Source organism: Curcuma longa, chromosome 11 (assembly GCF_044706935.1).
Source record: "Curcuma longa cultivar G26 ecotype Majalengka, Jawa Barat chromosome 11, ITB_CL_G26_1.1, whole genome shotgun sequence".
Taxonomy (NCBI): Eukaryota; Viridiplantae; Streptophyta; class Magnoliopsida; order Zingiberales; family Zingiberaceae; genus Curcuma; species Curcuma longa.
In genome coordinates this window covers 10141718-10166718 of record NC_133871.1, presented here as the reverse complement: position 1 = coordinate 10166718, position 25001 = coordinate 10141718, and the positions used below count along the sequence as shown (strand labels likewise).

The window sequence follows — 25001 nt, the reverse complement described above, 5'->3', positions numbered from 1 at the left end:
TTTTATTCGACAATTCAATATGATTTATTGAGTGGGTATAATTTATTGAGTGAACGATATATTCATCTAGAATGTGTCATTTAAGTAAAGGTAAACGACCAGTATTCCACCTAATACAAACACATCGTGTATAAATGAAAAATATCAAAGTGAGCGACTTGCAACTTACTTGAAAAGGATGCATCGTGTAGCAAAGTGAACGACCTGCAATCCACCTGTAATGAAATGACATCGTAAGTATGCATCTATATACATACATAGATAGGGTGAACGATCCATAATTCATCCAAAAGAGATGTAACGTATATACAAGGAATGAACAATCCACAATCCACACAATACAAAATATATCATGTGAATGCATATAATATAAATACATACATAGGGTGAACGACTCGCAATCCACATGAAAAGTACCTCACATAAAAATAAAATGAATAACTTGCAATCCATCCCATGAGGTGCCTCACATAAGAATAGGATGAACGACCTACAATCCACCTCATGAGAAAAAATCATCTCAATTTGATTGAAGTTTATGAATGTGTAGAAAGACTTGAAAGCTCTTTTAAACTGCGGAGCAAAAACTCTATATTTATAGAGAGTTATTTCATTATTACTCTGATATAATTAATCTTATGTATTTTATAACTAATAGAACTAAAGTTGCATGACACGAGGGTTATATTCACTTCTTGTTTGAGAAGTTATATAATTTCTTATGAACATTGAACTGAAACTCTTTCATATGGTTATATTACTTATTTCAATTATAAGAACTGCAAGAACATAATTTATTTATGATATTCATCCATTCTTTATTTTCTCATCATAATTCAGATTATCCCTTTTTAAGTTTCATTATTAAATTTTAGAAAAAGCACCAATAGATAACATAGGAAAAGACAAGCAAAATGAATGATAAAATCAACAATAAGGATATATAAAGAAGCATGCAATTTATTATTATTTTCTAACCTAATGAAATTTTTATATATTTATTATCATAAAGCAGTATGGTGACTTATAACAATAATTTATATGTGAAATAACATTTTAATAAGAGCAAACAAAAATAAAGAATTCTACTTCCCTTATATTGGAATCCAAATAAAATCTAGCATTTTATACTCTATATTAATTGATTTATATCATATGATCTGAACGAAAATAGCAACCGAGAAGAGCTAAGGAATTCTTGGTTGTGGTTGAGTTCTAAATCAACAAAAAGATTAAGCAAAAGAGATCCAAACTATTTAATCATGCACGAAAGGAAATCAAAAGAGTTCAAGTAAAAAAACTCCACCTCAATTAAATATTCACTCGCGCTTACTGTTGTAAAATATTGGCAGTGCTGCGACAACGTGCGACGCTATGTGAGGAGTTTGAGGGTGAGAAAACAAATCATTTTGGAGAGATTAGGATTAGAGAAGTTTTTAAAGGAGAAACGGAAGAAAAAGTCACGAGAAAATAAAAATTCGACCCTTTTATTTGCATTTTTGTATAAAGTTTCAATAAATTTTAAAATTTATAACTAAATCTTCTTTAATTATTTCAAGATATTCAAGATATAACATCTTCACTCAGGAATATCTCGAAAAGATTACACAAAACTCCAAATGTGTACATCACTTTGGGAACATCCCGATTCAAAAATTTCTACAGAAAGATTTCATAAGACTTTAGTTGTGCATTCACTTTGAAAACATTTCTACTTAGGAACATCCCAGAAAGACCATGCAAGCCTTCAATTGTGTGCTCATCTTGGGAGCATCAGTCGGGAACATTTGTGCGATAGAGTATGGTATAGGAGCATCTCCTATTAGTGCAATCGACCTTTGATTGAAGTTGATCAGGTTAACCAAATTCGAGTTAATTCAAGTTAAGTTTCGATATTGATCAATATATTAATTTATTGAATGAAACGTCAAGATCGAAATGATATTTGATAATCGTTCAATATATTATTAACTAAAATAAAGAATCAGATAAATTAAAATTGATTAAATATTTGATAATAAAAAAAGTTTAAGTGACACCTAATAATTTAAAATTTAATAAAAAATTATACTATTCTAATAATAAATTAATATGGTTACCTATTAAAAATATATTGCAAAGCTCTCAACAAAGATACATCATGCACTATTCATGTTTCTCTTAGTTGCTATCCTCTTATTTATTTAAATTTTTATTTTTTATTTTTTATGTTTTTTTTACTGTGCTTTCTTTGACTTTTTGTCCATAACATAATCTCACGCAGTTAATTAAGCTAGGTTTCCATGTCGGTGATGGAGGTTGTTGGTAGAAACTCTCATTTCTTGCAGTCTGTGCATCCTTTATCATTCTCTATGTCGAGATCGACCTATCGATTCTAAATTTTTTCTTATGTGCAATCATTTTTCTTGTAACGAAAACAGTATGGGACTTCCATTCAACAGCATGGAACTGCATGCTAGAAAGTTAGCTCATGTCTGTTAACCCTGATGCCGTTCTCACAGTATGTCGCATGCCTCGTCCACTCGATCCGTCGAGCCTCCTCATCAACAGGGCCGATAATGATTTTCGGATCGTGAACGGAGAGAGGAATAGAACTGTGACTGTGATAAAGAGGGCTCCGGCTCCGTCCATGGTAGCGCTGGTTGTCTTCGGAAGAGGGGGAGAGCTAGGGGAGAAAGATGACAGAGGTCACAAGCTCGCAGAAGCAAGAGAAGAGAAAAGGTGGAGACACGTGTATCCTGTGTACGGTATGAAAAAGATGACCCTCCCCTTACCAACACCATGTCACAGCACGCTCACACTCTCAATGAGAGAGAGATACGGAACGCCTGTCTCGGCTCCCAACGTACGCGGTTGGGACACCGTGAAAAGAAAGAGAAGATACGGCCTCGTCGCCCCAGCAGAGCAGCCCAAACTCAAACCAGTCAAGCCAGGCAAGGCAAAGCAAAGCGAAAGCATGGCATGGCATGGCATGACACGGCATCGCACGCAAGATTGCAACTGTAGCAGAAAATCCACACTGACTTGTCAAATGTCACTTCTCCACACCTCAAATCATAAGACTGTCAGCGACGCGTCAATCACTTCCCCCTCCTCTTCCTCCTCCTCCTTCCTTCTCTCCTCTCGTCCGCTCCCCTGCCCTGCCCTGCCCTGCCCCTGCAGCACTGCTCAACACGAGCCGCGGTGGTCAAGGCAGCGTGCATGGCTCCTCCCTGCCTCACTGCGAATGCTGCCACTGCCCTCGCACCAGTCCCCATAACTCCAGTCCCAATTAAAACTCCTGCCCCTGACGCAAAGCACGAGACCGGCTCCCACCCAGTCGCTTTTTTACCCTATAACTCACTCGCACAGTGAGCGCATAGGTAAGGTAAAGTCACGCAGAGCCGAGGACTGCAGTTGTTTAATCGAATTATTGATTTTATTTATTGCTTTTATACGTACGCACGTACTAACTGTGATTATTTAACAAAAGTTAAATCGAGTCCGACATGGTCCATTAGATATGTATTGCAATCAGTGGGGAGGGGGGCCAGCGCGAAGAAGGGGATGAATGGATCCATCACAGAGTGGGGCATCATCAGCTGAGAATATCTACGAACTGTTAGAGTCGTGGGGCACCATTGATGTGGACCTCTCAATGGACTGGTTGCCCAATCAACATCCCTTAGGGTTTTTTTTTTTTTTAATTTTTCATCAGCTCCTCCTTTGTTGTCTTCTAGCTCCCCAAATCTAAAGAATCAAGTTAACCATGATCTGTTTGATGATACGTACGTACGTATGTACGTAGACGAATGTAAAAAAAGACGGCTGGAGTAGTAGAGTAGTAAAAAAAAGAGGGTGCAATTACTTTAGCAGAAGGAGCTGTCACAGAAAGTTGGTGCATGGTTAAATGGACACCATCCCAAGTTATTGCGTTTGTTTTCCCTTCTCAGAGCAAACATCTGCATCCAATTTCCTCATTTTACCAGCTCAATTATTTTATATAACTCAGCCGCCGAGCACATCCATCCAAATTGCTCTCCCTTTCTTGCAAGTTGGCGTTGCCAACATACCCACACCGCAGATAATTTCTTCTGCTTCTTCTTCTTCTTCTTCTTCTTCTTCTCTGTGTGTCTCTCTCTCTCTCTCCAGGGAAAAGAGAGAGAAAGAAAAGGAAATCGTGAGCTTCGCAAAAATTATGCAGATGGTAAAGAAGAGCATGAAGTAGGAGGAGGAGGAGAGGGGAAGCATGCACTAGTATACGCCTGGGGTCTTTATCCCTTCTCTCTTAATTTCTTCTGATCGGCAGAAGCTAGCTGAGGTCTTCCTCTCAGCCTGACAAAATTTTCCTCTTCCAGAAGCAAACCAGTTGCGTCTGAACCTTAAGCTGGTGAAAGGGAGAGATCAGAAGGAGGAACAGTACGAGATCAGAAGGGGATAATTAATTAAAGAAGGTAGAGTTCATGGAGGAGACGCTCAAGTCCCTCTCGTTGGACTACCTCAACTTGCTGATCAACGGGCAGGCCTTCAGCGACGTCACCTTCAGCGTCGAGGGCCGCCTGGTGCACGCGCACCGATGCATCCTCGCCGCCCGCAGTCTCTTCTTCCGCCGATTCTTCTGCGGCACCGACCCGCCTTCCCCGGGCCTGCTCTCGTCGCCGCGCCGCTCCGGGGCCGTGCCCACCGCCGTCATCCCGGTCAACTCCGTCAGCTACGAGGTCTTCCTCCTCGTCCTCCAGTTCCTCTACAGCGGCCAGGCCTCGGTGGTGCCGCAGAAGCACGAGCCCCGCTCCAGCTGCGGCGAGCGAGGTTGCTGGCACACCCACTGCACCGCCGCCGTCGATCTCGCCCTCGACACCCTCGCCGCCGCCCGCTCCTTCGGCGTCAAGCAACTCGAGCAGATCACGGAGGTCTTAATTCTCTCAAACCTCACGCTTGCTTCCGCAAACTGTTTATCCATCGATCTATCTATATATAAATCGATCCATCTCCCCTTTCCCAATTCCTTGGGGCTGAAACAGTTCTATTGCCTTGGTTACAGTTCGTTTGTCCTTCTCAACGAAGTGGGCTGGCTTCCCTTTTCTTTTTTTTTTTCTCCACCCTTTTTTGGGAACATTGAACTCCAATAATGTGTTTCCTCTTTTTTGGATATGTTCATCTACTGTTCCTCATCTTCTTCTTCAACCTTCTTTTGCTTCTGCTCACAGTATGAAACACATCATACCCCATTCCCACAGCAAATCGATGAGCAGATGTCGATCATCTTTCACCCATTATGGGCATGCATTTCTAAATCACGTCCTTTTCCCTCTCTTAATTAAATCTTCAACTCCCTTCCCTGTCACAATTTTCTTGAATTGGGAGCGCCTATTGCTCTCTCTCAACTTACAGCTTCATTCTTCCCCTTATATTTTATGGAAGAAATCAAGCAAGAATTCTTTACGTTGTTAGTTTTGTTGCAGAAGCAATTGGCGAGCATGGTGGAGAAGGCGTCGATCGAGGACGTGATGAAGGTGCTGCTGGCATCGCGGCAGCAGGAGACGCAGCAGCTGTGGACCACCTGCTCCCACCTCGTCGCCAAGTCCGGCCTCCCGGCCGAGGTGCTCGCCAAGCACCTCCCCATCGACGTGGTGGCTCAGATTGAGCAGCTCCGCCTCAAGTCCTCCCTCGCCCGCCGCCCTTCCTTCATCACCCACCACCAGCTCGACCTCGGCGGGCCTTCCGTCGACGTCGAGGACCACCACCACAAGATCCGCCGCATGCGCCGCGCGCTCGATTCTTCCGACGTCGAGCTCGTCAAGCTGATGGTCATGGGCGAGGGGCTCAACCTCGACGAGGCGCTCGCGCTCCACTACGCCGTCGAGAACTGCAGCCGCGAGGTCGTCAAGGCGCTCCTCGAGCTCGGCGCGGCCGACGTCAACTGCCCCGCCGGCCCCGCCGGCAAGACGCCCCTTCACATCGCCGCCGAGATGGTGTGCCCCGACATGGTGGCCGTACTCCTCGACCACCACGCTGACCCTAACGTGCGCACCGTAGACGGCGTCACTCCGCTCGACATCCTCCGCACCCTCACCTCCGACTTCCTCTTCAAGGGCGCCGTGCCGGGTCTGACGCACATCGAGCCCAACAAGCTCCGGCTCTGCCTCGAGCTCGTCCAGTCGGCGGCCATGGTGATGTCGCGCGAGGAGGCTAACAATTGCGCCGCCGCCGGGAACAACCAGGTCTTCCCCCGGCTGAACCAACAGGAAACCGGCCCTTGCAACGCGAGCTGCTCCAGCCCGAGCATGGTCAACCTCAGCCTCGATTCAAGGATGGTGTATCTGAATCTCGGTATGGCAGAGCAATTTGGGTGCAAGATGAATGACGCTGGCGGTGGAGGCGATCAGAGCAGCAGCAGTCGATCACAAGGCATTGGTCCTTCGTCCTTGTATCATTCCCATGGCTTCCCCTAACTTGTGTGGCATATTAGTCACATCATTCTATAATGCCCAATGCATGGTCAGGGGTGATGATACCTTTTAGCAAGGATAGTAGCATTGTTGCTTTTTGGAAGAATTGGGGAAGCAAGAAACTAAAAAATTAGGGCATGTGGAGCTGTATGAAGTCAGAGAGCTGTGAGAGAGATGAAAATTTTAATATCATTTGAGTTTAAATCAATTTGTCTGGATTGATGTTACACTCGTTTTGGTGTTTATTGGTGTTGGGGATGCACCAGCATGTGAGAGATTTCAAGGGGGAGACAACAAGAATCTAAGGAAGCTGTGCATGGTGGAGGAGAAATATAATATATATTCAGGTCAATCTTTTCTCTCTTGGCCTCTCATGCATGATATATATTATATGCTTCTATATCTAGACTTGTAACTTCTGTTGTATTTTATATATTACAGAGCAACTACTCGAAACTCTTTATCTTTAGCTTTGTATAGGAGGATCATGATCAGCCAACAACTCCTAATTAGGGAGTGGGGTACCATTTCCCTACTTTTCTTTCTCTAGATGATTAAATTGCATCTACATGCTAATTTGTAGTTTATTTACTAGTGTTCAATCTTATTCCTTTTGCATCTTAGATTAATCATATATAAACAAGTAACATGATGTGTTTTGATTTATACTCATATTTTAATATATATAGAGTATTTTTTTAAAACTCTATCTATCTATCTATATGTATGATAATCAGAGGAGATATTATTTCAGTTGTTGACAAACAAGGCCATGGCTTTGCATGAGTGTAGCATAGAGTGTAACTGAAGTGTACTGGTACTGCATCAACCAATATATGTACAACTTTCCAAACAACTTAATTATAAGCTTGTTTAGGTTAACTGTAATTTTGTTTTTTCTAAATACAAACTGTAGTTTTTAATTTTAATTTACGCAGAAGGATTATAATAGTGCATTGCAGTGCACTTCATTATTGCCTTTGAGCTCTATGTATTATGTTTTTCATGTTAGTCTGAGTCACACAGTCCTCTCATGATGCATGTAGCTAGATTGTGACTTGCAGTTCTTCATCAAGTTCTTGTGTATTGTGATGTAGTTCTTGATGGGATTGAGCACCATGAATCACCAAAAAATATGGTCTAATTATGATGTTTTATTTGACTGAGGTAGATCATTCTTGGGAGTACTTTGTTAGACATAGTTTTTTTTGGTTATTCTTTTGGAAACCCTTCTCATATATGTAATATTCATATAAATAGGTTTACTTGTTCTTTCTAAAGATATACTTGTGGATTAAAATTTGAAGTGTTATTCATAAACTATGAAATGAAAGCAATATCACTACAACGTTAGGTTTTCGAACATACTCATTTTCTCTAAAACTCATGAATTTTCCTCTAAAGCTCTTGAGGCCAATGAATAGGATGAACTCTATTCGCCTCGAGAATAATTTCATTGCAACATATCTATGTATGTGTGAGTCTATATAGTAAATATTATAGGATGCACTAAAAGACTTAAATAGCTTTTATTTAAGGGTTTTTAGGTACATATTGAGAAATTTAAGCCTAAAATAAAACAATCAACTAACTAATAATTGAAATAGTTAAGTAATTAAAATAACAAAAAACATAAAAACCCTCAAAGGGTCCAACATAGAAGATGTCTCAGAGATTTGACACCTTCAAAACTTGCTTAGAAAAGATCTACAATAACTAATGTTTGTTAACAAAATAGTTGATAAAAATTTGGTAGGATGTGATGTATATATGATAAGTTTATACGATAAACAATCTAAGCGTGTAATGCATAAACTAAACATTACAATTATGAGCAAATACCTTGTAACTTAAAATAAAGAATAAGTCTAAAATAAATATGTTGGAATTACAATCAAAGTTCTATATTGAATACATGAAGAAAATTATGGATTTATAAGATGATGAAGATATCTCTATTGATATGAGGTATTTTAGATAAAGTAAAAAATAAAATTATGAGAGTTTAGATCTAAATTAGATAATATTATATCATTATAAAAATATATGAATTTCATTGGTTCTAACAAAGTCAATATAAGTAATGGAAATAATATAAAGAATCAAAAGGGTGTTAAAATAAAAATGAGAAGTTAAGTAACTAAAAATTTACTCAATTGCTATCGACAATGAAGATTCTAATCTTGTGAATTTTTTTTCTCTCTATATAGGAATTATAAGGTCGTGATTCTAAAAGGGGGAGAAGTGATTTTGATTTAAAATACTCCTAACGAGTTTTAGGACAAGCTAAGTATGAGTTTTGAAAAAATGAATATAAAATGAAGAATATTCTTCTAATTATATTTGAAAGTCTGAATGAAGATAATTATAATTCATATCTACTAAAAACAAATATTTAAGAGTATTTTTCCTAAAAAACCAATAGTAAATACTACATTACTATAATTAGAGAACACTAATGGTTGCAACACACATATAATAAATCACACAATTGAAATCAAACCAAGCTTAATTTGTTATATGAAACAAACAAAAGTTCATACATAAAACTAAGAAAGTAATGTAAGCCACATAATCTAAAGTAACCCACAACCTCTAAAAGTAACTTACTAAGGCTCTTGGTGCCCTATAATCATCACTCTCTTGAAAGGATGTTTATAGAAAAGAAAAGTGCAAAACCTTTCTAACTGTGCAATATTGATATCTTTGATTATATGGAACTAGGCTTAATTCTAGCTAGAATCCAGTTATGTGTTTTTTTTTTTTTTCCATAACAACTCCAACATGATTACGGAAAAAAGCTGTAACCTCTGTCATTTCACTAGTGGAAATCATATGTTTGATCGACTGGAGAGCAGAAGGTGCACATTATTCTTCTTCTAATTCCATATGCTTGATCAACTGGAATATATGCCAGATTAAGCTCGTCCTTAGGAAAGAAACTTATGATTTGTTCGTTTTTGCACCCAAAAAAGAGTGAACTTATTCGTATTTGATCACTAGAGGCAATTAGCAAGACAAACTGTAGTGGGGTACTGAGTGACCTGGGATGGAGTTGTCCCTCCTTTTGGGATTTCTCTTCTTACCTGTCTTCATTTGATTTGGAGATTATGAAGCATCTTGACAAGAACAACGACCGTTCAAATTCAATTCAATTCTCCACCCACCACCAGAATCCAATTCAAGGAGGTCAACTCATTTCACATCTTGCTTTAAAGGGGCATGGCGTGCCTTTAACTGGCCCCTCAGACCAATTCCAAGAGCCATTCCGTCCTCTGCTCGATGGCCATGGAGAAAGGAAGAAGGGTGATGTACCTAAACGATGGATTCTGTAGAGCCCATGCATTACGTTTGGATTGGAATTTTGCAGATTTGTCGATATGTTAAAATTCCTCCATCAGACACCTCTTTTTTACTTTTTATATAATAATTTTGAACACTCGTTTAATATATATATATATATATAATGAATTGGTTAAATTTGAAACTTCATCGTAATTCAAACAAAATGAAGTGACTTAGCAGGACACAAAAAGTTGTTATTTACAGCACAGCAACTATTTCTCATGCAATTTAAGCGAGTAGAAAGGTCACTTAAGCAAAGAGAGTTTTGCTTCGGGTGCTACATTACTGATCTGAAAATTTTATGTTAACTAAAACAAGCCTCTGGCAGCTCACAAGAACAGGAGAAGTTTGGATAAAGAACAAGAGCATCACTGTTCCTTCCAAATTCTTCCGGTTACCCTCAGTTTCAGCTCCTTCCGATCCCCTCCTGAGAAGAACAGGGCCATGTTACGCTGGATGATTAGCCCATCATAACTGTCTCTCACCTTTCGATGGCTATCGCGAATGCTTCGAGGAACCCCTTGCCAGGTTATCTTCCTCCCGTAGCCTCCAACCTCAAGGCTATAGCTGTAGTTTTTAGCTTCACTGTCATCGCCCATAAATCTCAGGAATGCAATGTATACAGGTGATGTGCCCAGCTGAAATGCCTCAAAGTGTAGGCAGAAGTACTGTCCAAAGCAACTGAAAACCTGTATAAAGCACCGCATCATTTGTTTGAGTCCACGCAGAAGATGAACTAGATACGAACCATGTTTCTCAGATACTGAGCGACACAATGATCGTATTTAATAATATCATCTGAGAGCACTAGATAATTAGAAAAGAGCTGAAGCTCATGACAATGATTTGCTAGCCCAAAAGGTACTAAGTTTGAGATGGTGATCCTTGCTAGGATAGTTAATTCTGCCGAAATCAAGTTTACAAAGAAAGTATTGATCTGGGTAAAGACAATTCAATCGCATTCAACCTGAAAAGGCAGCCCCAAATAGCAGCCATACTATGCCTGTCTAAGAAGAGAGATGAAAAAAATACTACTACTATCAGTCTACACGATACCATGCTCAGCTAAAGAAATCAAATTGCAGTAAATCTATGTTTGAGTTTTTTTTTTTTTTTTGGTGGGGTGGGGTGGGGAGGGGACCACATGGTTAACTAGATTAACTACATTACATAGCATTACATAGTTAACAAATTTAAAAAGTTCTTAGAAGCAAAACTATCAGACAAAAAATAACAGATCAGAGATGTTACCGTCAACATCCATGTAGCATTCTCTACTTCATGCGGATTTGATTTTACATATCTATGGTTGAAGGTGCTTCCACTGTGCATGTCAACCTTGTGATCATCCTTCAAGTGAGTTACCAAATAAGAAATGTCACCAACAACTGTGCACTCAGATCCAGCATAGGGGCAATTGTAGGGTCTAAATGTGCATTGTGATTCATGTTTCAGCTTACAGTAGTATGGATATATACCCAAACAACCAAAGCTTTGATATTTGCAGGGTAATTCAAGAGAAGCCGCAACCTTCTCTAATGCAAGGCATCTTATGTTGCCTAGCTCATGCCTGCAAGTGGGGCAACGATTATGAACTCTGGGTTTGCATCCAGAACATAGTGTATGGCCATTTGAGCACTGCATACAAAAGAAAAGGAAAGATAAAAAAACATATTCCCCACATAGTTTTTAGGACAAAAATTTTGAATGATACATTTAACTATGCCCAAGGCTGTAATTGCATAAAAAAATATTTTATTCATGCTTTATATTGTAATTTCATAAACTAACTCTTTTATAATCACATATGGGTTTATTTTTTAACACTTCATCACATTATATTGAGGTGAGGGAAAGTCTACTGAGGCGTCCTGTTAACATTGTTTGTCAAAAGTTGTTAAATTTCTGATCAAAGTCTGCTCCATCACTCTTCTATCTCTTCTCTGTTCTTCCTCAGTTTTGTTTTTCTTGATCCTACTTCTCTGCTCCTCTGTTCAGTTGCTGTTGGAAGCAAACATCATGTAATTTTTCTCACTCGCCTTTTCTTTCTATACGAATTTCATCTCATTCTTTCAACAAATGAAAAAAAAACATGTCCTCAACATAAAATCATCATCAAATATATGTCTTAGCTATTTGAATTTTACCCTCTAATGTACTTCCTACCAGGATATCCTCGCAAGAGAGAAAATCTCATCACATATTAATTGAAAAATCCCAAAGCTAGAATATTAACAAAATAGAAAAGAGTTTGTCCATATAAATTGCAACAATTAGATAGATGGCTCATTGGGATGCACGAAGCACTATTTGTTTTTCACAACCCAAGGTGCTCCTAAATTGTATTTTAGGTTCTACCAAATTATATCATAGACATTACTAAAATTGTATCCCATATGCTGCAATGTTATGCTGTAGATGCCAACAAATTGTATTATAGTTGTTGTAAAATTGCATCATAAGTGCTACCAATTTGTATTATGGATCTATCGAATTGTATCCTAGGCACTAATATATTGGTCCTATAAAAATTTAAGATGAGGGCTATCTAATTATATTGTAGGTGCTAGCTACCAAATTAATATTATAGATACTATCAAATTGTATCTTAGGTTCTATGATATTAGTAGAAAACAATAGTGTTTTAAATTCATGCACAAATCTACTTTAGAATTCATACACGAATGAGCCTTCATACCAATTTAGTCATGGTGACCAATTTAAAATCTAGGTTTAATTATAACCACTATATTAATTAGGGTAAGATGTTGATCATGCCTATTTAGTCAAGATTAGGTCTTCATCACGTCCTAAAAAGATAAGATCACATCCGCAAAGTCAAGGTTAAGTCATGTTTGATTTTAATTGGGCTATCCTTAGGACTTTATTAGGTCAACTTGGGGTTGGAAGGAACTTAGGATTTGATTAGGTCACACTCGTGACATAGGCTTTATGTGTCAATCAAATTGAATCAGCCTTTCCTTTTGACCTTTTCCCTTAGATCCACCTAACATGTATAGTCGAGCTTGATTGAGGCTTGACCACTCAACAGATCAGTGATGAATGGAACCAATGAGCTCATGCCCTTTTAAACTATACTTTCTTTAGAATTCTTCTTAAGTTTTTTTTTTCAATTTTCCTTTATTCATTCTGGCTTTCTAAATTCAATCCAATTTTCTCAATTTGATTAATAGAAACTATGATATGTTGTAAATCGTCTTCTTTTGTCATTAGAAGACAACCAAAGCTTTGGATGATCAAACAAACTAATTATGGACACCAAGGATTTTATATCATGACAGAACACTAATTCATGAAGTAAATTGATATATGAATTTTGTATACTGTGTAAAAAGTCTCTTGATTAATATTTTACACTTAGATTAGTTGATTGTATAAATTCGTACAATTTTTTTAGTGTTTACTCCTGTTATGGTCAGATCACGGCAAATAGAGCAGTCTGCTAGGATTTTAATCGTATCTCGAACTTCAATTTTGGGTGATGGGCTAGAGGTTGCTGAGATGTTAGGACAAATATTAGAGTTGGGTTTGGTTCACATGAGCTGGTTTGAGTTCATGTTGCTAGTTATGTGTATTCAACTCGATCAAGTGTGGCTTGTCCAAAGCTCATATAGTTTAATTATTGTCGATAGTTGTTGGAAATGGGGTTAAAGAGGTGATTCTCCTTTTATAGACCGAAGGGTGAGTGTATGACTAATAAAAGATCGACATAAAGCAGAGTTCTCACTAGTAAACCTGGCATTACTTGGTAATCAGTGCATTACAGAGACAAGTATCAGATTCTTGTTGAATTCTAAGCACATGTATTCTAGCCATCAGTTGAGCCCTTATAATATATGGTTACTCCCCTTTGTATTAGGTTTCAAAAAAGTGAAATTTCATACAGAAATATTTTCTTCCAAATTTTTAAAATTTCTTCTTCTCCACTTTGATAAGCACTTGGCATTTAACCTATTTTACCAGTGATTCAATTTACCACACCAGCAGAAGCTTGAATGCTTCTATTCTCGCACACTTAGTTACCTTGGCCATGTTCTCCTCCCTTCACCAGAATTACATACACTTGGATTGAACTGCACCAGATTCTTTGAAATCACTCAAAGTTTGCTATTGCCATCTTGAGGTAAAGATGTTGAGCTCATTCTTGCCAATTCAAAGTGAAATTAGCTACACTTGTTGATCTAGAATGACTTTTGTTTGGTGCTCTCTTAATAGTGGGAGACTTGTGAGGTCCCTTCACCAATCTTAATATCGAGACCCTCTAGGCTAACTGAGAGTTAAAAGACTTGTGTAACTCAGATAAGCTATGAAAAAGCTCCCAACTAATTTGAAGCTACTTATGCAGTGTCATACTCTTAAGAATATCCATCAAGGTGCACAACCTTAGCATCCTAGATCTTATATCCCACATCACCAAACACAACATTTGCTTCTTCCATAGCCTTGTACTTTAGAAATAGATGTTGAAGTGCACATCAACCGGGTCCTCAGCAAAAGTGAGCAAACTTAAGGCAAATAACATGACCCTCCAATCAAAGCAGATCTAGGTGATTGAGGCAAACCTACTCGAAGGGCAAGTGGAAGACTTTACTATTCAACTTGCACAAGCTAAGGGCAAGGAGAAAGAAATATCCCTAAACTGTGTAATTTACTGCCAAACAAACTTAATCATCTACAACTAACCAAATCCACGCCTTATATTTATCATAACTATTTGAGTTAGACTACTTGAATCTTATTCTTCTATTATGCCCATGCATACTAGCTTATAATATAGTTGATTAAAGAATTTTTCCTTATATTAACTAGATTTCTACTTTTTCTTCCATTTCACCTTCCACCTTCCGTATCAAAAAGATACAACTCCTCTGGCTGCAAAATTAATCACTTTTGAACATCTATAATCTTCTCAATCCATCTACTATCATCATATATATTGGACTACATCTAATTCAGCCACTATTTGTTCTATTAATAATAGCTCCATCCATAATTTTTAGATACAAGACTTTTAAAATTTTTAGTTGAAGGAACTTCATATTCATCCATCTTATTTATTCTCTTTATCTTTTTCTTGTTAATGAAAGTACTTTAACATGAACGTAACAATACAAAACTAGATATTCTGCAAAATATCAATGGCAAATACAAGCCAAAAATCATTAAGGCAAAACGAAGTCAAAGCTAAGAGAGGTAAATAACAAAGGGAAAAAAGAATGTATTTGTAAAACCTGATGGATTGGAGGGTACATCGCATTTAGGCACACAGGACATTCCAAAAGCTCACGCACGCTGCTTGCATCAGCAAGATTTGACTTTGCAGAAAGCTGAGCATGATCATTTATTTGCTCGCTTACTTCCACCATATCTTCATTTTTAGGAGGATCAATAACCTCAGGGTTGACTCTCACCTCATCATAGTAAGTAGCATCAGGTGCCATGAGGAGATACTATTATGTTCTACATGCAAAGTTAACCAAGTCAATCAAAACAATTTTCTCAAAATCAAATCACACATAAAAGAATGATAAGCTGTTTGGCATATGGTCTTATGTCTGGTACAGGGAAAAACAGTGGTGAAACAATCTTCGAAAAAATACATGACAAGGATCTATTAAATGGAAGTTGTATATGAGTAGATCCAGAAACTAAATTTTCAATTAATACCAGTCAGTACATTCATCACAAAATTTGCAAAGAAAGGCCCAGGAGTTATGTGGTTCAAGCAGGAAGATATATGGTCGCTACTAAATGGAAATAATTGATGGCCCTAACGAGGAGACCAAGGGACGTAAGAAGAGAGGGCAAAGTTCAACATGTGACACTGCCTTCTTGTCAACTCAAAATGTAAACACGGCTTAGCATGTCACGCTGCATTCAAAAAGAAAGGTTTGACACAAGTTACGAGTTTGGTGTTCGACCTACTTCAATCATCTTAAAATGTAAACACGGCACACCGCCTTCTTACCTATTCACAACCTTCCTAACCATTGCGACTATATCTGAGAGTTTTTAAGACAGTTAAGCTGACTACCATACCAGACTCCTACTTTTAGAAAATTCCATGGCGCCTCTCGCATAAATCCAAGCCTTAAATCCCTAAAACCCACAAAGGCAGCAAAACCTCTTTGGAGAATATAAAAACAGACTAACACCGATCTTAATCTTGCATTCTTTATGCGCTACACATATCAACTCAAAAATCTCCAAAGTACCACTCCGAAGGTCCATAGTGCATTCCCATAGATCCAATCAAGCGCAACGAAAAAAAAGGGAAAATAAAGCAAGAGACGAACACACAGGTATAAAAATCTAAAATTTCTCTCCGTCCGCATCTAATCCTCCAAAGAGACCAACAAAAGCACGATCATCAGACGCAAACGATCGGATCAAACCCCTCCAAATTACAACAACAAAGAGAAAACCCGGACCGCGAATCAAGAACAAGATGCAAAAGATCAAAAACAAACGAACTCACTCTTGGAACCGACTCACGACCATACCTCACGAGGACAAGAGGGAGGTCAGATTGCCCTTGGCGTGGCTCAACACATCGCCGGAAGAGAATTCGAATTAAAGCCCCTTCTCTCTCTCTCCCTCCCCCTCGGGAAGAATAAAAAAAAATACAGTTTTGAGGGCGAAAGGGGGTGCGGTCTGCTGTTCCCGAGCACGTCGCCTTTAAGCAGTGCCTGCTCCCCTTCGAAGCGGAAGGCCGAAGCCTGCTCGCTTTCAAAAAGCGTGCCGTTGAAGCAATTCGAAACGGTAGGCGGCAAAGTCAAGGAGATGCGGGCCCCGCTGCGCATGATAAGCTACAGCCACCGTCGGATCTCAATCTCACCGTCCACCTGTTATTTTGAAATTTGAAATCGCTGGCGTACCGAACTTGAATAAATAAATGATACAGTGGGCGCTTGGCAGAGTACTTCTCTTATCGGCTAATAAATATTTATCAACGTATTATTTTTGTTATTTTAAATCACGAATCATTTTTTTAAAAAATATTCTCAGTTTATTTTTCTGTAAATGAATAGGAGGTATATGAATAAATTTGATATTTATGAGCACCGATTTAAATACTTTTCGCACAATAAAAGATGTCTTCCTATAAATTTTATCTATATTTTCTAATCATTATGTCTAAAAATTCCATCATATATTTGAACTTCTACGGAAACTTTCCGATTATAAGGGGCATATATATATATATATATAAGGAGGTTTTTTGTGGCCCCCACGGGCCGCACAATAATTATAATTTAAAAAAAAAACAGAAGGAGGGGAGCGCTCCCATTTATATCTAAGTAAGTTTGAGTAGATCGATACTAAAATTGGATCATAGAGAATTATTATGCAAAGCCTCAGAATTCGAGCTTCTTTTATAATTTTTATTCAGTCAACTAAAAAACATATTTGGTCAACTGAACCCACTCAGATTTCGTTGTGTCCGCGCTTGATTTCAGAGTTTTTTGGTCAATTAAATCTTATTTCTTTCCTTGCTAGTTCGATTCGATCAAATCCAATCTTGCGCAATCTACTTGATTAATCGACCGATCCTCTTGATCGGTCAACTAAATCCCAAAGCTTCCTTTACTGTCTGATCTAATCGCATCCGATCCTCTATTTCCATATAAGTTCGATCGATTGATCTTCATTATTGATCGATTATCCTTTATTTTCTTTTGGACTTGTATTCTATCTGATCATGCTTATCTTCTTTTGATTGGTCGACTGAACCTCCCGATTTGGTCGATCGAACCTTGCAAACTTTGTTTTTTTTAAAACAACATTAGCACAATAATAATAATAATAATAATTCGGTAAAACGGAGTTAGAAACAGTTATATTCATGAATTATTCTGACAGTTAGACTTTCTTATCTCGATTTAAAACTCCGAGTTAGTTTCTAAGTTAAACCATTGCTTAATCAGTTTGTTCCAAATGGGATATGTCCTCACCGCCTTTCTATTTGAAAGATCTCTCCAAGATTTATCTTACTTATTTGCCAAAGATCTGACCCAACTGATCTGTTTGGACTTCTGCTTAGTGTCTGATCTATTCAATTCACTAAGACTTTCCTGCAATATAAAATAACACATTAGATAGAAGTAGTAATACAAAACAGTATTAGCAAACATTGTATTTTTATTAACCAAATACACTGATCTGGTCGACCACACGTGGTCAACTAAAAACCTCATTTCAATCACTCGAATCTACTGGTCTCACTTGCTTGGAAGTTTATTCTTTTAAGATTTCTCATTACCTAGGATTTATTTTCTTAGGATTTTTCGTTTGTCAACATCTGATTACCCTTGATATGTTTGGGCTTATCCTTTGTCAAATATCCGATCATGCTTGGCATGCCTTTTCCATTTGTTAGATATTTGATTAACTTTGACTTGCATAGATTTTACCTTTGTTAAACATCCGATCAACCTTGATCTGTTTAGACTTTGCCCTGACAAAGATTCCGTCAATCTTAATCTACTTAGACTTATTTCTTTATTAGTCATTCGGTCAATTTTAACTTGATTAGACATTTTATTTGTCAAATATTTGATCAATATTAACAAATTAGAACTTCTTATGAACTTAATAAATCTTGACAAACTTCTTATTAGTCAATTATTTCTCTTGGAACTCCAAAAATGAAATTTTTTTACATAAATCTTTTCTAAATTTTGTATATTTTACCTTTTTACATGTTTATGAATCATGCATCCGCAAATTCGCAAATCGTTATCCTAATTCCTTTACGTTCGAAATATTTCCTTTTGTGATGAACGTATGCTTTTAGCCATGACAAGGGTTCGTAAGAATGATTGTCACGATTGTCATGAACTCTGTCTCTGTCGTTCTAGTTCCAATATCATTTCAAGAAATGATCAAAATGCAAATTTATAAAAAAATATAGAGAATTAATAAAATATTTTAAACAAATATATAAATTACATTAGTAAAACAAATACATGAATCCATAAAAAATAATACATCGGCCCATAATTATCATACAATAGTAATATAATAAAAATTATACCTTATAACTATCTTCATTATATTTTTATTGTGTACCATTGATTAAATTGCCTCTAATAAGACGATTATAATAAGTAACATATCTTCATTCTCTTTTCCTTCACTTAAAATATAGTCAATAATCTAAAAAATTAAAAATATCATATAAATTTTTTTGATGGTTTTTATTTTCTCACAAAATTTCATCAGTGTGTTAATTTTATTTTAAATAAAAAATATGATAAGATTTGATAAAACTATTAACACAAATAATTAATCAGTAATTATAATAAATAAAATTTAATATTTCAATCAGTCAATATTTATTTTTATTTTAACCAATAAAAAATTTAAAAATATCATTTAAAATTTATTTTGATGATATATTTTTATAAAATTTTGACCATTTGAATTTTTATTTTTAAAAATTTTATAATAAAGTTTAATAAGATTAATAAGATTATCCATAAAAATTTAATAGATAATTATTATAATAAATAAAAATTAATTTATAAATCAATTTTAACTAATAATTATATTTTGAAACTTTAATTTTATTTATATTAGTTTTTCCCCTATTTTTATCTTCACTAAAAAAATTCTTAATTTTATTTATACTAATTTTCTGCTTTTTCCTATTTTATTTTCGTTAAGTTTTTCCCCTTAATTAATTTTGTTTGACCTTCCTCTTCCTCTGTACGGAGCCAAAACCCTAAATCTCAACGCTAGAAAATCCTAAATCTCCGTTCCGGCCGTTCTGCGTCCGTTCCAACGAACTAGGGCCATGGCATCTTCCTGCTCCTCGTCCGTCTTCCACTCTGCGTCCCAGTCCTCGTTGTCGCCGTCGCCGTCGCCGCCGCCGCCGCCGCCGCCGCCGTGACCGCCCGTGATACTCGCCGAGGGCGGCTCCTCGAACCAGACTCCATCGAGCACTTTCTCCCCGTCTCCGAGAGCGAAGAGCTGCGACGTGTACCTCGGTTTCACCGGCCGCCGGCCCCTCCTCCGTCGTTTCGTGAAGTGGCTCCAGGCGGAGCTAGAGACGCAGGGTATCCGCTGCTTCGCCTCCGACCGGCGCCGGTGCCACGATGCCCTTGCACACAGCATCGCCCGAGCCGCCATGGAGGCTGCTGCCGTCGGCCTCATCATTGTCACGGAAAAGTCGCTCTCGAATCCCTACAGTGTGGAGGAGATGCGGCGGTTTCTGGAGTGCAAAATGTTGTTTCCTATATTCTTCGAACTCGCTCAGCAAGACTGCTTTGCAAGAGATATAATTGAAAGGAGAGGCGAAGTTTGGAAGAAACACGGAGGTCGGCTATGGACTCTTTACGGTGGCATCGAGGAAGAGTGGAGGGCTGTGGTGAATGGAATCTCAAGGTCTCCAGTGAAGCTGGAAGTGAATTCCGACAACTTCAGGGATAGAATCTTCGATATTATCTCCTTGATCGGAACAACATTGGGCAGGAGGAGCATTGTGGAGAAGGTACAGAAGTGGAGGGAGATGGCTGGGAAAGATTTTCCTTTTCCACGAAATCCTAATTTTGTTGGTCGAAAAGCCGAGCTCGCTAAACTCAAAATGATCTTGTTCGGAGACATAAAGTCAAATCTAGAGCAATGCATTGAGATCCAAACATCAAAAACTTGCAGAAAACATACAAATTTGACATTCAGAAGCAACAATAGAACAGTGAAAGGCAGTAAAGGGAAGGATCTATTGGGGAAAGAATCCGATGAGGAGTTAGAGATGCATGACAATTGGCCTGGGAGATATAGAAGTCGGTCGTCATCATTCAGTGAAGGTGTTGCTTGTGTTCATGGCCCGACAGGCATTGGCAAAACAGAGCTCTTGCTTGAGTTTGCATATAAGGTTTCTCAGAGCTACAAGATGGTGTTGTGGGTTGGCGGCGAGTCGAAATATCTTCGACAAAACTATCTGAATTTGTTGCCATTATTGGGTGTTGATGTTGCCATGGGAATGGAGGCTTGTTCACTGAGGAATGTGCAAAGAAGCTTTGAGAAGATAGAGGAAGATGCAATTGCGAAGGTGCGAAAGGAGCTTATGAGAGGCATTCCTTTCCTTTTAGTGATCGATAACTTGGAGAGCGAGAAAGATTGGTGGGATGGAAGAAATATAATTGAATTCTTGCCTCGCTTTGGCAGCGACACTCATATTCTCATCTCTTCTTGTCTTCCTCAAATATTCAACCTCAAGCCCTTGAAACTTTCTTACTTATCTTCTGCAGAGGCAATGATGCTAATGAAGGGAAAGAATACTGATCTCACTGTAGAAGATGTCAATGCTTTCAGGATCATTGAAGAGAATCTCGGTCGAATTCCGCTTGGCCTATCGATTGTTAGAGCACTTTTGTCGGAGTTGTCAATGGATCCACATGAGCTTCTGGTTTCGATAACTCAGATGCCATATCGAGAACGAGTATGGAACATGAAGAAAGATTTGGTATTGAAACATAACCCTGGTCTAGTTCAGCTTCTTGATTTTTGCTTCAACATATTGGATGATATAAATAAACCAAGTAAATTAGCCACAAGGATGGTTGAGATGAGCAACTGGTTTGCACCTTCCATGATTCCGATCTCTATGTTGCGAATTGCTGCATCGACATTACATGTGAAACATAGACACATGAATTTCTGGAATAGATGTCTTCAAGCTATTCCTTGCGTGGCAGTTGGAGAATCAGATGTTAGCATGTTGGAAGATGAAGTTGCAACTGATTTATTACGGCTTTCGATAGCAAGGAGTACCACGAAGAAGGGTTATATTTGTTTCCACAAGATCATTAAGCTCTACGCTCGTAAAGGAAGCAATGATGCAAGTGCAGTTATGATTATAAAAGCCATTGAGGATGAAGGCATTCTACTTCAGCATTTTAACCATATATGGGCAGCTTGCTTCTTGTTGTTTAGATTTGGTGTGGATTGTAGTGTTATCGATCTTCCACCGCGTCGTCTCTTGCGCTTCATCAGATCTTTTGTTCTTCCCTTAGCATCACTCACTTTCAAAGTGTTGTCTCATTGCAATGCTTCCCTAGAGCTTCTTCGCGCATCGACTGAAGCATTGGAAACTCTAGAAGATTCTTTTGTGACTGCAGTTTCAGATGTTCAAAAGAGAAATATGTGCTTTCAGATCCCTGACTTTAAAACATCGACCGACTCAGACCCAACTCTTTATCGTGATATTGTCGATCTGAGAACAATTTTGTTAGAAACAAGAGCAAAGTTTATGCTACAAGGAGGATGTTATGAAATCGGAGAGCAACTTTATAGGACTGCTCTTAGTATTAGGGAAGTCATTCATGGCCATGAACACCCTCAAACATGTGCTACTCGACTCTTGTTACAAAATGTAACCGTTAATTTATAACAATCGATTGGACATGTTTTGTACACGGCATGCATACTTGCTTTGGATATAGTTTCAGCTTTGATGCCTCCTAATAGCTAAGGTGCCTGCAATGCTCTTATTTGGAAAAATTATTTGTTCTTGTCGACTAATTACAGATTTCTTTTTATTTCTTCCTTGGCCAACTGTATGGTTCTTGATGTCATTCATGGATTGTAGTCTATCCATAGGTATTTTTAAGAAACTCTGTCTTTGAATCACAGATCAAACTTATGAGGTTAGTGAATAAATTTTTGACTCTATGATACTTAACTTCAGTTATCATTTACCTAGTCATTGTCTTCCAATCCTCAATCTAGTTATCATTAAATGCAAATACAATCGTGAGATCTGTCTTATAACTATTTGTACATTTTTGAAAAACGGATTAATTCAGGATCATACATTTGTAGTCATTACCTGCCCTATCCTAAACGACTGTTCAATCGAAGTTAAATGCTCAAATTATATTGGTATAGCTGAGAACTATAACTTCACATTAAGCTCAAGCATTTTCTACTGTTCATCTGTTTGTATGCTGGTAGTTGTCATAATAACTGCAAGCATTGCACAATCTAGTAATCCCTTCAGTAATAACTTTGGAGTGTTTTCAGTCTAACCTTAAAATCATGTGCACCTCCTAAAAAGAGCTTTTGTAGATTCTCTTTATTCATCACAAGATCGTTGTCGAACAATTTATACATGATTATGTGCTAAGTGATGTTAATGTTATCTCATGTGGCATCTCTTTGTCTGGTGCTTTCTGCCTTCATTTAATTTCCATGTACTTCTTTACATTGCTCTTCACTTCCTTTTGATATAATCTGAGATTCCAGTGTTCCATAGTGTTTTGGAGATTATAACTAACATCTTAAGTTACAATTTTGTAGGGTTCTGTATTCTGGCACCATTTGCTTGTGATTCGAGGAGGAAACTCTATCAAGAACACCGAGCAACAATATCTAGTCGGACTATTTCGTGTTTACTATAAGTTTGTTAAACCAGCAACATTTCCAGGACGTTTATTCTTGTTATTTTTCAAGAGAGTAAACTTGTATGGGAAGGACATGTTCCATATCTTGCAAGCACCAACTTTGCTTCAGGTGTCACCTGTGTAAAGTGAAATCTATATTAGTATTGCAGCAAAACTGTTAGTCTCATTTATTTGAGTACGCTTCTATGAAATTTAATGAGATTGATGAACAAACTGCCAGGAAATCAAGGAGTAACTACACGTCAAGTTGATAATTAAGTGTCAGAACATCCATATTGATATTAATATGTGAGTGTTATAATATATATTATAGTTAATATGAATGAATGTTACGATCACTGACCCACTTACCAGAATAAATTATTTTGTGTCACTTTCAAATTTAACATGGGAGCTCTTCCCAAAAGGAAGCTAAATTTTAATGTCAACCTAAAACACTAGTGTGGATGATTGGTCATTATTTTTCTAAATAATTTTATTTTATTAAAAAAAGAATATAAATTAAAAATGAAATTTTTTAATTGTCAAACAAGTTCTATATGCGTCGATTATGCTTTTTTTTCTTCTTCTTCACAGTTCGACGTCATGCGTTGAGATGGAGTGGAGGTGTTGTTTAATGGTGCACAAGGCCACGTGCCCATGAACGATCAGCACGCGAAGGAACGAGTTCTGCATGCGCCGCAACGTTGCTCGACTCCTCTCCGCTACCATTTAGAATTTTTTTTATTTAAAAATTGAATTATAATTTATATAAAAAAATTTAGAATAAAAAAATAGATGTTTTTTTATATTTAATATTATAACTCAACCAGATCAATCAAATTTCTTGGCAAGGCTAAACACCATCATATTCATTTTGACCCTCCAAAATAATTATATTAAACTTTCGATCCGACCGACTATTTGTAACAACCAAAATAATGTTATTGTTTGGTCTCCCTGTTACTTGGTACAACTTAACAAATCAAAGCACATCAAATTAATTTTAATTTAATTGCTTTTATTAATTTTACTTAGTTTAGATTAATTTACTATATTTTTAGTTTTGTTCATTTTTTTTGTTGCTTCAATTTTTATAATTGGTTCCTGTCATAGCATATTGCTCATTAAAAGGATAAAGTTAATTAAATTTTTATCAAGTTGTGCCCGTGTAAAGGTAAAACATTTGATTAATTGTTTACTTGTAACTTAAGTAGGAAGCAATTTTGAATATTTGTCTTGATTATTAATTACAAATTTAATTGTAGGTCTGATTTTATGTTATATTAATATTTATGTTTCGATTCGATCCAACTGAATTGACAGTAGTGATAGAGATTTTTGAGGTGTTTGCATATTTTTCACTATTCGATGGTATATATATAAGAGTTAGACTCATTAATCGCATCCCTTAAGCCTTCAAATATGTGCATAATCTAATCCTTAATGATAGTCACGGAGAAGATGTTATAATACATGACATGGAGGTGAGACAAAGTAGGATAGAGGTCCATTGCAAATATATTTGTCCGATTAATCTTAGTGATAGATGGTATTCCTTTTTAATTTGTCTATCGAACAAATTTAAAGCACAATTTATTCATATTCCTATTTAAAATCTAATCTTTTTATTTGTTCCTTTGAGTATTTTACCACAGCAACCAAGGGCATATCCAAGTGAGGACAGAGGGGTGCAACCGCCCCTCCTGATTTTTTTTAAATTTAATATTATATATATAATATATATTTTTAAAAAATAATATTATTTAAAATTAAAATATATCAAATTCATATCTATTTTTCTATCCATTTCTTTTCC

General features: G+C 37.2%; 2 protein-coding genes and 1 pseudogene across 3 annotated transcripts; 2 read left to right on the top strand and 1 right to left on the bottom strand.

Moving 5' to 3' along the window:
- The first annotated feature begins 4010 nt into the window (after positions 1-4010).
- On the top strand, positions 4011-6962 carry LOC141841388 (BTB/POZ domain and ankyrin repeat-containing protein NPR5-like). 2 transcript variants are annotated; one of them, XM_074729553.1, is made up of 3 exons: positions 4011-4249; positions 4338-4889; positions 5442-6962. In XM_074729553.1, exons 2-3 carry the CDS (start codon positions 4443-4445, stop codon positions 6429-6431), a joined length of 1437 nt encoding a protein of 478 aa, XP_074585654.1. In that variant the 5' UTR covers positions 4011-4249; positions 4338-4442; the 3' UTR covers positions 6432-6962. The 2 variants fall into 2 exon arrangements, with proteins under 2 accessions (XP_074585654.1, XP_074585653.1); XM_074729552.1 differs by having other exon boundaries at positions 4011-4889.
- Positions 6963-9951: 2989 nt separating this feature from the next.
- On the bottom strand, positions 9952-16420 carry LOC141838694 (E3 ubiquitin-protein ligase DIS1-like). The gene is made up of 4 exons (XM_074726244.1): positions 16298-16420; positions 15026-15254; positions 11025-11411; positions 9952-10462 (listed from the first exon to the last, which is right to left on the bottom strand). The coding sequence occupies exons 2-4, from the start codon at positions 15233-15235 to the stop codon at positions 10142-10144; spliced, it is 918 nt and encodes a 305-aa protein (XP_074582345.1). The 5' UTR covers positions 15236-15254; positions 16298-16420; the 3' UTR covers positions 9952-10141.
- A 3173-nt stretch (positions 16421-19593) lies between these two features.
- On the top strand, positions 19594-23223 carry LOC141838741 (uncharacterized; annotated as a pseudogene).
- Positions 23224-25001: the final 1778 nt, after the last annotated feature.